The sequence below is a fragment of the Thamnophis sirtalis genome, unplaced genomic scaffold (assembly GCF_051295495.1).
Source record: "Thamnophis sirtalis isolate CommonGarterSnake01/CBP01778 unplaced genomic scaffold, rThaSir2_p1.2 scaffold_7, whole genome shotgun sequence".
NCBI lineage: Eukaryota > Metazoa > Chordata > Lepidosauria > Squamata > Natricidae > Thamnophis > Thamnophis sirtalis.
In genome coordinates, this window is record NW_028261387.1 from 77861818 (window position 1) to 77877043 (window position 15226).

At 41.0% G+C, this 15226-nt stretch overlaps 1 protein-coding gene across 2 annotated transcripts; it reads right to left on the reverse strand.

Annotated features, from left to right (window-relative positions):
* Positions 1–226: 226 nt before the first annotated feature.
* Positions 227–13945, reverse strand: KCNG1 (potassium voltage-gated channel modifier subfamily G member 1). 2 transcript variants are annotated; one of them, XM_014059928.2, is made up of 3 exons: positions 13875–13945; positions 2798–3607; positions 227–1534 (listed from the first exon to the last, which is right to left on the reverse strand). In XM_014059928.2, exons 2-3 carry the CDS (start codon positions 3557–3559, stop codon positions 764–766), a joined length of 1533 nt encoding a protein of 510 aa, XP_013915403.1. In that variant the 5' UTR covers positions 3560–3607; positions 13875–13945; the 3' UTR covers positions 227–763. The 2 variants fall into 2 exon arrangements, with proteins under 2 accessions (XP_013915403.1, XP_087576593.1); XM_087720467.1 differs by lacking the exon at positions 13875–13945 and having other exon boundaries at positions 2798–3632.
* Between the last annotated feature and the right edge of the window lie 1281 nt (positions 13946–15226).

Sequence of the window (15226 nt, forward strand, 5' to 3'; positions counted from 1 at the left end):
AATAATCATGTGGCTGTTTAGGAACAAGCAGCTTTCTGCTCTTATTTAAATTATGCCTGGGAAAAAAAAGAGAAACACAGTAAAATGATTTATTCTCATGATCTGTATCTGTTTAATGGGTCCTGCGTTTGAAATGAAGGATGTCAGCAACTGAATGAGAGAAGGAGATGGAGAGATTGCTCTACACTCTGGAGCAAACACCAGCTATTTACTTAAAAATAATAATACAGAAATTACTTTCTCTTGAGTGCAACGCAAACTGTTCCACTCCACTACAAACGATGGAGTTATATACCCAAGAAATTCATTTGGATCTCTGAAAGGTTAAAGTTTACCTGTCTGGACAGAAGTGAACAACAAAACTCAATGAACCAAATGACCAAACTGTTACATTCACCGTCGTTTTCTAGGGAAATGGCTCATTTCGTTATATTACAAATGGAATATTTTGCAGCCTGCATGTAACTCTATACTCTTCTCCTTCTGGCCAACAATGCTCATTTTCTTTTCCCTTTCAAATGGCTTTGTGATCTTACGTAGAAGTCCTTTCTCCTTTGTAGACTCTGCCAAAAGCAGTAATCTTATTTCAAGTCCTAATAGTAGCGTGAATATGCATAATGGTTAAAGTTCTCACTGTCATCATGGCTATAAGCCCTTTGCACATTATTTGTGCAATAGGTTTCCCAAGTGCCTCCAGACACAAATGCCAAGAGGAAAGCTATTCCTGCTTCCCAGCAACAGGCAGACATGGAAACTTCCGTTATCAGACATTGTCTCTGGTCTCTGAAGGCATATTCGGAAATACGTCGCTCCCTTGTGATGCGTTGCTTAACTGGGATTTGGTTTTCATTAAGAACTGCGCCCTCCTGTACATAATTCTCTCTTGCTCTTGCTTCAGCTCAATGTATGAACGGGAAAACGTGTGGAAAATGGAAGTGACAGGAAAAGCCATGAGAAGGATGCCACTCAAGATGCTGCTCAGAGCCACCACCTGGCCTGGGATGCTTCTGGGTACCATATCGCCGTAGCCCACTGTTGTCATAGTGATGACGGCCCACCAATAGCAAGCAGGGATACTGGTGAACTCCTGAGAGTCTGCCATCTCGTTTTCAATCACATACAAGAGGGGAGCAAAAAGTGCAATGGCTACACAAAGGAACAGTAGCAACAGTCCAAATTCACGTGTGCACCTACGAGCTGTGAGTCCCAAGGTCTGCAGACCTAGTGAATGCCTGGCGAGCCGCATGACGTAGAGAATCCTCAAGGCACGGAGTATACGGAGCACCAGGCCTACCTTATCCAGGTAAATGTTGCCAGAGCTTGGCTTTTTGTTGCTACTCACTGAAGCACTATCTAGTAGTAAAGTGATATAATAGGGCAGGATGGCAACTATGTCAATTAATGTCAGAGGGTGCCGCAGAAATATAAATTTGCTTGGTGCCTGGATGAATCTCAAGAGGAACTCCAAGGAAAACCATCCGACACAAACAGATTCCACAATGAAAATGTTGTAGCACATCTGAGAACACTCGCCCTGGAGTAGGAGGGAAGGTTACACCATATGAGAATCATGTCACTTGGCAAATGTTACAGAAACAGTTCACAAAGAACAGAAAAATTATCCAACTGTCGCAAACCAAGCCATACTTAGATCAGTGGAGTGACACTTATTTCTTACATGGTCAGTGGAAAATAACAATAGCAAATTTGTTGCAAAAAAAATGAGGGACATATGATCACTCTCCTCCCTTCCCTCTGGTTAGCAGAATAGGGACCAGGCAACCTATAATATAGGACAGGAATTACAAGAAGTATAAAAGGGTTTGACTATTATTTCTACATAGGCAACTTGCTCTTAAAACAAAGGAGTTGCTAGAATTCTTTCTCACTTTTCTTGATTGCAGAAAATCCCACTTCAGCAACAGAGTGGTCAATGCCTGGAATGCACTACCTGACTTTGTGGTTTCTTCTCCTAACTCCCAGAACTTTAACTTTAGGCTGTCTACTGTTGACCTCACCTCATTCCTAAGGGATCTGTAGGGGGCGTGCATAAGAGCACCCAAGTGCCTACCGTCCCTATCTCCTAATGTCCCCATTTATTTGTATCCATTTCATGTATTCATAATCATGTTTATACTTATATCTATTATCTTATGCACGCTTGACAAATAAATAAATAAATAAATAAAAACATTATATACCAGCAATGAATGTCTCTGTAGTAAGAGAAGCAGTTCATGTCATCATGTTTTCCAGAAGCTGCTTTGGAAAATAAGTTGTCTCCCCCTCCTTTCTGTGACAGCCCCTCAAATATTGGAACACTGCTATCATGACACCCCTGGTCCTTCTCTTCACTAGATTAGCCATGACCTGTAACTGTTCTTCATATGTCTCCAGGGCCCCTAATCATCTTCGTTGCTTTCCTCTGCACTCTTTCCAAGGATTCTACATTATTTTTATAGTGTGGTGACCAAACCTGGGTGTAATATTCCAGGTATAGCCTTAATAAGGTTTTATTGAGTGGTATTAATATCTCACGTGATCTTGATTATATCCTGCTGTTAATGCAACCTAGGATTGCATTGGCTTTTTGGGCTGCTGACACACACACTCCTGGCTCATATTTAACTGATTATCCACTAGGAATCCAAGATCCCTCTCACAATGACTGTGACCAAAGTGGTGGTTTGCACAAAAAGCTCACCAAAAGGGTGAGCAACACTTGTATTCCCCTCAAAGAAAATAAATTCCAGATAATTAGATAACTTCAGATAATCCCCCCACCATCACCACTTACTCGTTCCTCTTCTTCTCGTAACCCAGGCATGGTACTGATAGACAGATTAACTGCTGTGACTGTTACAAAGAGGACAGACAAACAGGCAAACACTTTTCCAGGGATCCCTGACTGAGGCTTCTCCACCATGTCCTGTAACTTTTTCATGCATAGGCTGCCTTTTGTCTCTGTTCCTGTTGCTTCAGAAGGGTTTTCGCAGTCCAAAAACTCATCCTCTATTTCGTTCATTTCTGCAAATTCCTCCATCTTCTGGAGGTATCTCCTCTTGCAGCACCACTCTAGGCTGTCCTCCTCTATGCCCCAGTAGAGCAGCTCTTCTTGGAAGGAGAGAGCGCACACCTCTCTCAAGAGCCGGAGCTTCCCTGCCCGCAGAAAAGTCAAGATGGTCCTAAATGCTCCCGGGTTGCGATCAAAGAAGAACTCATTGCAAGTCACGTCGTAATCGTCACAAATATTGAGGATGTCGTCAAAATTGTTGCAGAATTTCAGCTGTCCCAAGCGAGTCATGGGGAACTCGTCCAGGGTGGTCCAGGGGAGCAAGTATTTAAAGCCACCCACGTTAATGATGATATAGTGTTTCCTTTCTTCTGGGCGGACGCTTTCGTAGAGGTCTTTGCCAGGATGAAGACGCTTGGCTCTTTGGTAGAAGACCCCCTTCAGAGTTTCTCTTTCAGCAAATAAAGGGTGGTTGAAGGAGGCATCTGAAGCACAGCTGAGGGCACTGTAGTCATAGTCTGAATTTTCTCCTGGGAGAAGAGTCATCTTGATCACTGGCTTACTTCACATCACTTTTGATCCAGTTACAAATTTCTAAAACGAAGGGGGAAAACAAAGTATCAGTTCATGTGTGTATCTCACACCCTATTGACTGTCATCTGCACCTCCATAACTGGCTGGTTTGGCTCTGAAACCAAACAAGACAAACATAGGCTTCGACAGGTAATTAGAATTGCAGAAAAAAGGATTGCTACCAATCTGCCTTCCATTGAGGACCTGTATACTGCACGAGTCAAAAAGAGGGCTGTGAAAATATCTACAGATTGCTCACATCCTGGACATACATTATTTCAACATCCACCCTCAAAATGACACTGTAAAGCACTGCATACAGAACAACTAGACACAAGAACAGTTTTTCCCTGAAAGCCATCATTCTGCAAAACAAATAATTCCCACAACACTGTCAATAATTTACTAAGAATGTATTACTATTCCTCTTCTCTTCCTTCCTACTATCTATCTCTCCATACTTATGACTATAACCATGTTGCTTGTTTGTTTGTTTGATTTATTTATTTGTATCTTTCAATTTATATTGTTTTTGTTTCCTAGTACGATTTGATAGTTTATTAGTAAGCTTGACTATCACTAAGTGTCGTATCTTTTTATTCTTGATGAATGTATTTTATTCTCCTTATGTACAGAGAGCATATGCACCAAAGACAAATTCCTTGTGTGTCCAATCACACTTGGCCAATAAAGTAGTCTATTCTATTCTATTCTATTGGGGAATGGGGTGCGAATAATTTGCATAGGATTTGCACAACAACACAAGAATAAAAAAATATTAAACAATGGAAACAGCCAACAGTTGGGAAATTTCTACATCCTCCTTCCAGTTATTATTATTGCTTACCAAATCTCACAAGGCCTTATGAGATTCCACCTATTTTTATTGTTTTATTTGGAGTTCATGGATACTTTGGGGAAATATGGAAATTTTGGCACTGCCATTGCAATCTGTCAGGTCTCTGACATATGCATACTATGAAATGGAAATAATTTATAGGTTAAAAGAAGTCCTCACAGACTTTACTCCACTACTTGTTGGTGGGGGGGGGAGTTCATGTCACTTGCAAGGCCCTTGAGCCAGCGCTGTCTCTGAAGACATGTTTTGATCATGTGGCCAGCAGGATATCGTGGAGTGCTGCTAGCTTCCCATTGAAATGATACCTATTTATCTACTCACATTTGCATGCTTTTGAAACTGCTAGGTTGGCAGGAGCTGGGGTGACGATGGGAGCTCACCCCTTCATGTGGCGTTTGGGTCTCAAACCTGGGCTGTCAGCTTTTTAGCTGACAAGCCCAATGTCTTAAGCACTGAGCCAGCTTGCCGCTCCAATATAGGAGTCTGAAGATAAAATTATATAAAATAGTTGATATTTATGGATCTAGGGGGAAAAAAGAATGCTGGAAAAGTAGCAATTATATGCTGGAATCAAATCTACATTCTTTGTGGAACATCTATTATTATAAGATGTAATCTGAGGCTGTATCAGGCAGATGCCAGGCTAGGGGAATAGCTAATAGCACCTAGAAGAGATATGTCACTAATAAATCTTGTTTCTAGATTTAGAGCCCATAATTGATGTTATAATGAATGAAGTCACTAATACAGGCTCATTAATAATATAAGATTATATTACTCATTAATTCTTGCTAGGTTTACTGTCTGGGGGAGAAGTCTCTTTGCAGAACTCTTTCCCTCAATCACACAATTTCTTATGGAGAAATTTACTGTTTAGTATTGTAAATTAAGGTGTGGTGCTACTTTCCACTCTACAATTTCCTATGTGTGGAAACTAATTCTATTGGGGGGTGGGGAGTGGAATCTAGGACAAAGTGTTATTGGTCCTAAAACAATAAATTGATAATGGTGGTGCACGGTTATTCAAATTCTGTAATCAGCATACACCCTCCTTTTTAGATAAAACTACATAAAGTAAGTTGACTTTGCAAATCTTATTATGATACATCATTTGTTCTGTCTGTCATGAGGAGGGAGAAGAATACTGATTGACCCTTAAAAATCTCATTTAATGGTTCTTCTGACATTTTACTAAGTGTTGCTTCCATAATTTAAAATACATCTCTGTAAAAATTCTAATTTCTGAGGTAAACAAAGAGTATTAGAAAGATAAATTGTGTGATTATTAACATTTCTTGTAGCTCTTCTGTACAAATGCAGACTTAGACTGTAAAATGAGAAATGTGGGCATATTATATGAAAGATGCTTTTTAATTTTTCAGACTAGCCTTGGCCCTGTCATTTCTTCAGCCTGGTGGCTAGGTGAAACAGCAATTTTTCCTGGTAATCCATCTTGCTGGCATTTTTTCCTGAAAGAAACATATGATTCTTATCTCCACTAGCTTCTAAATGAGCGTGAGAAGTATTTCCTTCTTGATCTGTACTTTCATGAGATCTGAGGTACTTTTCTTGGATCCAAAGTACTTTTTTCCCTGTTTTCTATTGGCTGCTCTCCATGCAACAAAATTATGTTCTTTAAAGTATATTTATAAGGCATAAATCACCTATAACAGATAACAGGACCAAGCTGACCAAAACTAGATGCAGTATTCTAAGCGTGGCTGTACTAAGGCTTTATAAAGCGGTATTAATACTTCACGTTAACGCAGCCTATAACATATTTATAATCATATTATAAATATTATAGATCATACTTCTAACAACAAAGCTAACCTTATTTTGGATTTTATTTATTTTATCAACCCCTATTTTTTTTTTTAATAAGGCCAACCATAAACCTTAATTTTGCTTTCTGAGTGCTTATACAAGGTTACATTTCCATGCCCATCTTCTCAACACATGGGAGCTCAGTTCAATTTCAATTCTGGCTTGATTTAAGACTCTTGATAATTAAGTGAATGGATGTTCTTACAGGCCATATGTTTCCATACATTTCGTGCTCTAAAAATAGCAATTGGGTGGCAAGGCTACCAATGATGCATTCTCTATGGTTTGTCTATAACAGTGCAGCTCATTGGGCAATTCTGTTTCTGATATCCTCTTAATTTTGTATGCTGCCAGCGAGTCCTCAATTCAATGTAATCAATTCTGCCAGTGAGGAGTCAATGCAGAGTTTGCCTTGGAGTTTCAAGAAACACGATAAAGAATTGATGCTTCTGAACCTTGATGTTAGAGATGGCTTCTGACAAAGCAAACGATGGATAATGAAACAAATCAATCCAGCGTTTTCACTTCAAGCAGAACCATAATTGGAACAGAGCTCAAAGGGACCTTGGAAGTCTTCTAGTCCAGCCTCCTGCTCAAGCAGGAGATCCTATACCATTTCAGACAAGTAACTGCCCAGTCTCTCTTTAAAAACCTCCAATGATGGAGCACCCACAACTTCTGAAGGCAAGCTGTTCCACTGGTTAATTGTCCTCACATTTAAGAAGTTCCTCCTCAATTTCAGGTTGCTTTTCTCCTTTATTAGTTTCCATCCATTTTCTTGCACACATAACCAAAGTCCAATTATCCTATTTTGAACCCCTTAAAATTTAAAGCTGTTGCACTGGGTTTTTAAAAAAATCATTTCTGCCAACTTTCTCTTTAAAGATTGACAGGGATATATTTTAAAATGATATTGTATTAAAACCCTTGAAAGTTTTCAAAACAAACTTGGCAGTTTTAAAGTCTTTGGTTGGGTCTACCATTTTTGCTACGGTTATCCTCATCTGCCAGAAACGAAGCAGCTTCAGACATGTTGAAGTTTCCCCATCACAGCCTATGGATAGATCTTTTTTTAAAAAATTGAATCTCGAAGGCAGGTAAACTAAATCAGGGGGATACTGAATCCCAAATCCCAAACCTGAATAGAGCCATGCTCTTGTAGCATAAGCTCCCAACAGGAATCAGCTCACGATTAATTCATCCAGGCCTATCCTGCTCAATTTGAGGATATATTTACTATGAAGGTAAAAGACACTGAAAGACAGCGTATAGATTTCTTAAATAAGTACATTAAATAGTAATGTACTCAAAAACAGCAGAGGTTTTTTTTTAGACCTCAAGCCACATATGAACTTTTTGCTGAAAATGACATGGATTTGGGATTTAGGATTTAGGAGGGAGACACAGGGATGCGGTGGCTCAGTGGCTAAGACACTGAGCTTGTTGATCAGAAAGTTTAGCAGTTTGACGATTTGAATCCCTAGTGCTGTGTAATGGAGTGAGATACCGTTACTTGTCCAAGCTTCTGCCAACCCAGCAATTCGAAAGCATGTAAAAATGCAAGTAGAAAAATAGGGAGCACTTTGGTGGGAAGATAACAGCGTTCCGTGCGCCTTTGGCATTTAGACATGCCGGCCACATGATCACGGAGACATCTTCGGACATTGCTAGCTCTTCAGCTTTGAAACGGAGATGAGCACTGCCTCCTAGAGTTGAGAACGACTAGCACATATGTGCGAGGGGAACCTTTATCTTAGGAGGGAGACAAAAAAAGACGGCAATAACTCAATAAAAAGAAAGGCAGAATTCAAAATTCTATAGGCTTTTTTTCTTTTCATTTTCTTTTTTTCTTATATCTTTTTCTTTTTATACATTTATTGTACTGTAAAATTCTAGTAAAACATTAAAAAAGGAAAAGTATTATTCTCAGCCTTTCCATGTTTGTCAACATCATTTGGAAATGGTGCAGAATAACAAAGCAATTGATCAAACAGGATTCTTCGTGTTATATTATGTATGAATATACATTCCCCATTTATTTGTTAAATTTATTTGCTGCCTAACTTACTATGGAGCTACTTTAGGCAGATATATAGGCAACATGCCTATATATCACATGCAGCATGAAGGCACTATTTGCCATGCATCTCCTGTTACTTGTCAGTTTTTAGGTACACTTGACATTCAACTTAGATTATAGTTTGTGGAAGAGATCCAAAAAAGTAAAGTCTAGAAAACCTGTAACATGCAGAGTTGCTTCCAGTTCAGCTATGACCTTTCCCTTCTCTCAAAACCAGCAAGGATTCTTCTCAAGTGCCATTTAAACTTAATGAATCAAGAACTCCTGGTGTGAGGTAGGTCAGCAAGAATGAAGACATACTATATATTTATAGCTAATTAATATTTGAAGATAGTACTGCACTGTCTCTTGACCATACTATGCTCCAGTGTTTCTCTGATTTGGTCTCTGGGACCCTCTTCAGCTTTTTCCAACCTCTTGTGGTCAATTTTGTTAGCATCCTTCTTATAAAGTGGCATCTTAAACTGGTTATTAGTCCTGGTGGACTGACCAAGGCAGAAGAGAAGTAGAGTAGAAGTAGAGTATTTTACAGAAGAGAGAGCAAGAGATATGAGATGCATATTTCTATTATGGCAGAAGGTAAATGAATGTTGTGGGATAGACATTGGGCCAGAGTTTTAGAGTCTGCTAGAACTGAGGAGGGGGAGGATGCATGTGTCTCCCCCTCTTTTCTGTCCTTCTGTCCATAGTTCACAGCCTGCTTCGCTCCATGGTCCACAGACCAACTCTTGAGGAAGTATTTTTCCCTTTGGATCACACTGCCAAGTAGGTTCTTAGCAAAATTTGGAAAGGACTCACTATTGTATCTGGTACTTGGATGTAATAACTCCTGCCCCCACTCAGATTTAGAAAACACTCAACTCTCTGCTGGTTTTCCAGACATGTCCAATGTGGTTTTCTTGGCAACAATATGGCGGTGTTTTACCACCAAAATGTTCAAGATGTTCTTCCTACTTTCTGATCTAGCCTACCTATCAAATCCAAACCCAATTCAGTTTTTCCAAAGACAGCCAGGATCGGCTAGATAGGAGGAGGAAATGGCAAATCCATAATGCTGCCAAGAAAATTCTATGAGTATAATCATTAGGAATTTAGCTCAAGGTCCCCATTTTGCTATTATTACTTCTCCACTTGATTTTATTTGTGGCTACTGTCATATCCACTGAATCTTTTCTAGGAAGCAATACATCTGTTTTTTTTTAAAAAAACAATGTCTTTTAGATATATTACAATATGATGTGAACAACATGGCTCAATCTACATAGTGCACACAGCAGGCTTTATTCCTTCAAGAAAAAAGATGCATGATCCAGGAACCATTGGATAGCTGTTTTACTGCTTCCTGTTCATTTTTAATTTCTCAAGGTGCACCAGATCTTCACTTTGAAAACAAAGAAAGGGAAAAACTAGAGACAAAAGTCAGCCTTCTACCACCTTCTGCCTGATGATTTAGCTCCAAACTTATGCAGGAACAAGGTGATGATATAGATCAACCAATCTTCTGGAGCATGGACATTTGGGGATGGAGAAATGCTGGCCAGTAAATACAAATGTTTCTGAAACACTAGCCAAAATAAGGGACATTGGCAGACCATAGCCAGGTGTGGTTTGCTGGAGTCCCTATCCTAGATTAGCTTTAATATTAAGCCATATTTACTAAGTCATTACTCCCTTCATATGATGAATAACAGAATTGTGAAATGGTCAATTTCTTTCATGCTGGTTGGGAGTACTCATCCATATTTAGCCAGAAGGACATATATTTATGTGTGAAAAAGGATGGCTGGAGTTTCCCTTGACACCATCTGGAGGAAGAGTTGCCAGGATCTCTCTCCACATATTTGCATTACTGGCTTTTACTTTCATGAGGGAATGGACAAAAGTTCTCCAGGACATTGATTTTCTGATCTCTATACGATTCTCGATCAAATTACATAGGAAGAACCGCCCATCCGTGACAAACGAACACCAACATTTAGCTTCTAATCTTTGCCACCTTGTTGAAGTGAAGGTTTTTCTGCGTTCACCATGACTCTTATCTGACAAAAGGAGCTTTGTGGAATGAAACAGTCAGATAAGGAAAGGATCTTTGCAGACTTCAAGGAAAAAGGGATAACTTCTAGGTCAGCTTGTAAATATTATGTGCTTAGACTGGACAGAGCTTTGTAAAAATAGATAGACAATTTCTGTGCTATCCTGCTGAGAAATAAATAAGTAAAAAATGTGCTTCACATTCTGCAGCCTCTGTCCAGCAGCTAGCAGAAGATATTTATAAGAGCAATATGATATAGATTGATCAGGTTCACAAACTATATTTAAGACCTAATGGCTATATTTACTGTGCCTGATAAATTTGATTACTTTCTTGGGGTATTAATGTGTTGGGATATCATAGCCCCTTTGCTTGCTGGGAAACCATGTATTATGCAAGTCCAGGAAATACGTCTGTTTATTAATTCATTTAAGCATCTTTTGCAAACCCCAGCTATAATGTATGGGAGCTTTCTCTTAATCTGGCACCTTCTAACTGGGCTGGATCCCAAATACTCTTTTCTTTAGCCATGATATCCAGAAGACTAGAACTACAGCCCAGACCAGCCGCAGGATGCCAATTTAAGAAAAGTTGATGTTCAATAACTATTTGTGATTTTGGGAAAAAAATACTACTGAATGATGCTCATGTTCCATTCCGCGCTGTAACATTTTTCTGTCGTTATGTATGCAAAAGAACGGGTGACATTCAGAGACCCTATTAAAACCATAAAGTTGAAAAATATATAGGATAAAATCCAATATACATCAAATTAAGTTAAATCCCATCCAATAGAATTACCTTTTCAGTTAAGTATGCATAGAATTGGGCAAAATATCTCCTAAGCAACTGAACTCATTCTGGATAATAAATGGAAAAAAAAGCCCCACCCTCACTATATTCACAAAATCAAATTTAGGAAGCTGTATGATTAGTTCTCTCTCTGCCAGAGGTAGGAAGACCTTGTCAAGCTAAATGGAACAGAGATTTTTGTCCTTGTCAAAGGAGGGAACAGAAGCAGCAACTTCAGTGTTAAAATGCCACTTTGGGTTGTTTCTCTCCACCACCACCCTTTGCAAATTTCCTCTGCAGCAATTCTGATTTCTGCAATGCATCTCTGATGTAATCAGTGATCCTGTGAAAAGAACTTGCTACCATTTTGTGTTGCAGGCAACTGCAGAGCAGTTTCTTGGATGAAAATGATAATGTGCTATAAAATGCTATAAACCATGAAAGTCTGAGCAGGCTACTGAGGGCTGGGGAAGCTTAACTGCCATTTATTATCTCTCCCTATAGTAAAATGTGCTCATGTCCCAACGTAATGAATGGCCTTTCCAAAAAGACATTACCATGAGAAATTAAAAGTACTTGTCGTTTTTTATGGAAGAAATATCTGCTGACAGCTGAAAGTTGTGATGCCCTTATACAACTTCCACAGGCCAGAATCTCTGGATATCGGTTCTGATCAGAAGAGTGGAAGGCACTGAGTAGCTATTGGAAACAAGTACTAGACTAATCATTATTGCTGATCCAGTATTTTTCCCCCTAATCTACTTTATAGCAATAAAGTGAAGCAAAAAAGCTCAACATTTCAAAAGATCTATCTCCACTGCATAAACAAAGATAGCACTTCTTTGACGAGCTTTCTCCAATGACTATCTCTGTGCGTTGTCAAATCCAACACATAGAGAAGGGATTGTGAGATAAAAAGCCTTAAAAACCAGCTAGAGAGATATTATGTATCTGTCATTCAAAATACTTTCCAAATTCTGATCTGCTAGCTTTAAAACCCATATAATGTTAAAGTTTAGCTCTGCGCTGATAAAAGTGAGTTATGGAAGCTGTAGCAAAAATGACAGCAGTGGCATACCTGAGTTTTCACCAACATCAGACAAGAATTTTGCTTAATGATCTAATTTGCAGCTATTAAGTTGTCCAATTTTATCCCAAGGACTCTGGGAAAAGCAATCCAGAAATTCAATACTACCTCAATGTTTCAGCTTAGCCTTCTATTTAAAAAAGAAAACAATAACTAACCTCAGGCCCTAACTACTGAAAAGTTAACTTGCTCTTTCTAGAGCAGAACTGTGCAACTAAAACAAATCTATTCACAATTAATTCTACCTATGCTGAGAGAAAATGAAATAGTGATAAAGGAGCAATCCATAATATTCTGAGTAAACAGGTTTCAGATGCATTACAGCCATGGGGAAAATCAAGGAGACTGCAACAGAAAATGCTGCAAAGGAGAAGTAATTGGAATGCATTCCTGATGAAGTCAGTAAGCAGAAAGAAACTCATTCAGAATAAATGAAAGTAATAATAAAAACATTTCCTTCTTAGAACTGCTAATCAGGGGTTATTATAGTGAAAACTTAACTTATCCCTATCCCACAGTTCAAACTGAGAGAACCAGGCATATAAGGAAAAAAAGTAGGGGTAAGCACTGATAACTGTCCAGAACAAACCACAGCCTGAAAATGAAATAAATTATGCTACCATTTGAACATATTTTAACAAAATAAATATGTTTTAGCTGCTTTGATTTATCAGGAGAGCTAGGATCCCACAAAAATGAACTTTCCACATTCAGAATACAAGACAATGTAAAATACTGCTCCGTGCAACCAAACCTTCTCATGTTCGAGTTAGCCCAAACAACCATCTAGTAATTTATTGGGTTTTTACATTAGGGCAATGGCTATGTCACAGATGGAAATGAAAACGAGAAGGGGGGAAATCCTGCAAAATGAAAGCTACAGTTCCAGACACCTCACTAGGAAGTGGGATTTACTGTAGTCTGGAATCAACAGACCCAGATTTATCCCCCCCCCCCAATAAGCATGGAAAGGGAAAAGGTATTTGAAAATGAAACTGCCCCAAAGAGGGACCGGGAAGAGAGAACTGGACGTGTTAGGGAAATAACAGGAATAAATGCACAGACAGACACCCATATACGCACCAGAGGTTTCTCCAAGCTCCCAGGCTCGAATTAAGTAGAAATGGTGCACTGAGCAAAGAAACCATTGTTGCAATAACACGCTCTTATCCGTGAATCCGAATTAGATCCAGACCCTTTTCCTTTCAGCTCCCCGCTTCCAAAACACGGATGAAAAACACGACAATCCCGAAAGTGGAAAACTTGGCGTTTGCAAAACCAAAGTTCAAAAGGATGCAATACTTTTTTTTTGGGGGGGGGGGAGAGAAAGAAGGAAGAAGGGAAGCCCCACGCGCATCAATCCTTTAATCTTTCCCCTTCTCCAGAACCAGACAAGGAAGCCGTTATGGCGGTATCTGCATGAAATCACCGGAGGCGCTCAGTTTCATTCTTTCTGGAAGTGGGGTGTCTCGTTTCGGGGCGCTGCAGAAAGTTTCGCCCGCAACTTGTCCGGCAAGTTTCGGCTGGACAGCTAAGCACAGGAGATCGACTCTGGGAGGGAAGAGGAGCGCAGGAGGAGGAGGAAGAGGGGCACAGACCGCGCATACTTACTTGCCGCCGTTAGCAGCAGCAGCTCCGGGTCTCCGGACTGGGAGCAGCAGCAGGTGAAGAAGAAAAGCGCCGGGCAGAGGGCGAGGGATCGCGCGCGAACCCGGCAGAAGTAGCACCGCGCCCGAGAGCGCAGAAGTGGGTCTCGGCGACGGGGCTCTGCCCGCGGGACCTGCCTTGCTGCTGCCCTGGACGCGGAGAGCGCGCGCTCATGGTAACCGAGGCTCAGGCAGCCGGGGAAGACCGGAGCTGGCACCGGGGCCTGAGCTCGGCTCTCACGCCCGACAGGCGAGGCAGGCGGAACGGCCGTCGAAGAAAGGAGGACGCGCCCCACACACGCCACGGTCGCGGGCAGAACCCTCCCCGCTCACACGTGCCGCGGCGACAGCGGGAGCGCACCCTGCGTGCAACAGGCTCTCAGACGCGCCGCCTCTTAACAAGTACTCCGGCAGCCGGGTGTCCCTCCCCGCCGCCCCGCCAAGGCCGCGTACACTTTTCTTGACGCGGAGCTTGGAATTCAAGGAACCAGGGCGGGCTTGTTACATCCAGACGTTTCCAACGGGGCGTAACAAGTGACCGTGCAACGGACGTCAACATAATCTCGGCCAGCAAGAGGTTCAAAAGCAACTCTGGCGGGAAAGGGGCTTTGCAACTTCCTCGCTTTGCGCATCTCCTTTCTCCCACTTTTGCCATGTTTTCACCCCCGCGGGCTCTGCGCTTCCTACAGTTACGCTTACGCAAATGCGCGCATCGATCCATACCGCAGTGGGGATGACGTGCCTTTTTTCTTTCATGTACACATTTTCCGATTAGGGAGTTTGTCAGTTCCGCGAAATAGAAGGGGACCGTGCAGTAAACACGGATTTTGCCAAGGACGACGGACGATCTGCACGTGGGGAGCGGATGTGGTAGCAGATGCGTGGCTTTTCACGCGCGCCAGGAGCCGATGTGGAAAATTTTAGGCAGTGGCGCGGGTGAACGATGCTCAAAATCATCAATGCCCTTTCTGAGAATGTAGGCTTACCCCCACAAACACCTCTGCTTTCCCCGTATTAATGGAAGGGAAGCGTGCAGAATTCCCACAACGTCCCAGTTAGCATTTTATTAATGGTGAAAATGCAAGAGAGAACATGAAAGATGATTCATGGTTCAATCAGCTTGTTATCTTTTGCACAGTTAGGCACACATAGGAAGTCAGCGTCTGTGTAGTAGCTCATCCTGCTAGTAGGCCATCTTATCTACCTTTACTGAAACTGATCCACTCGGAGGTTCAACTCCCAGAATTCCCAGACATCATGGCTAATCTTGCCTAGCTTTTCCCTCATCTGAGTGGCATAGCAATAGCAGTTAGACTT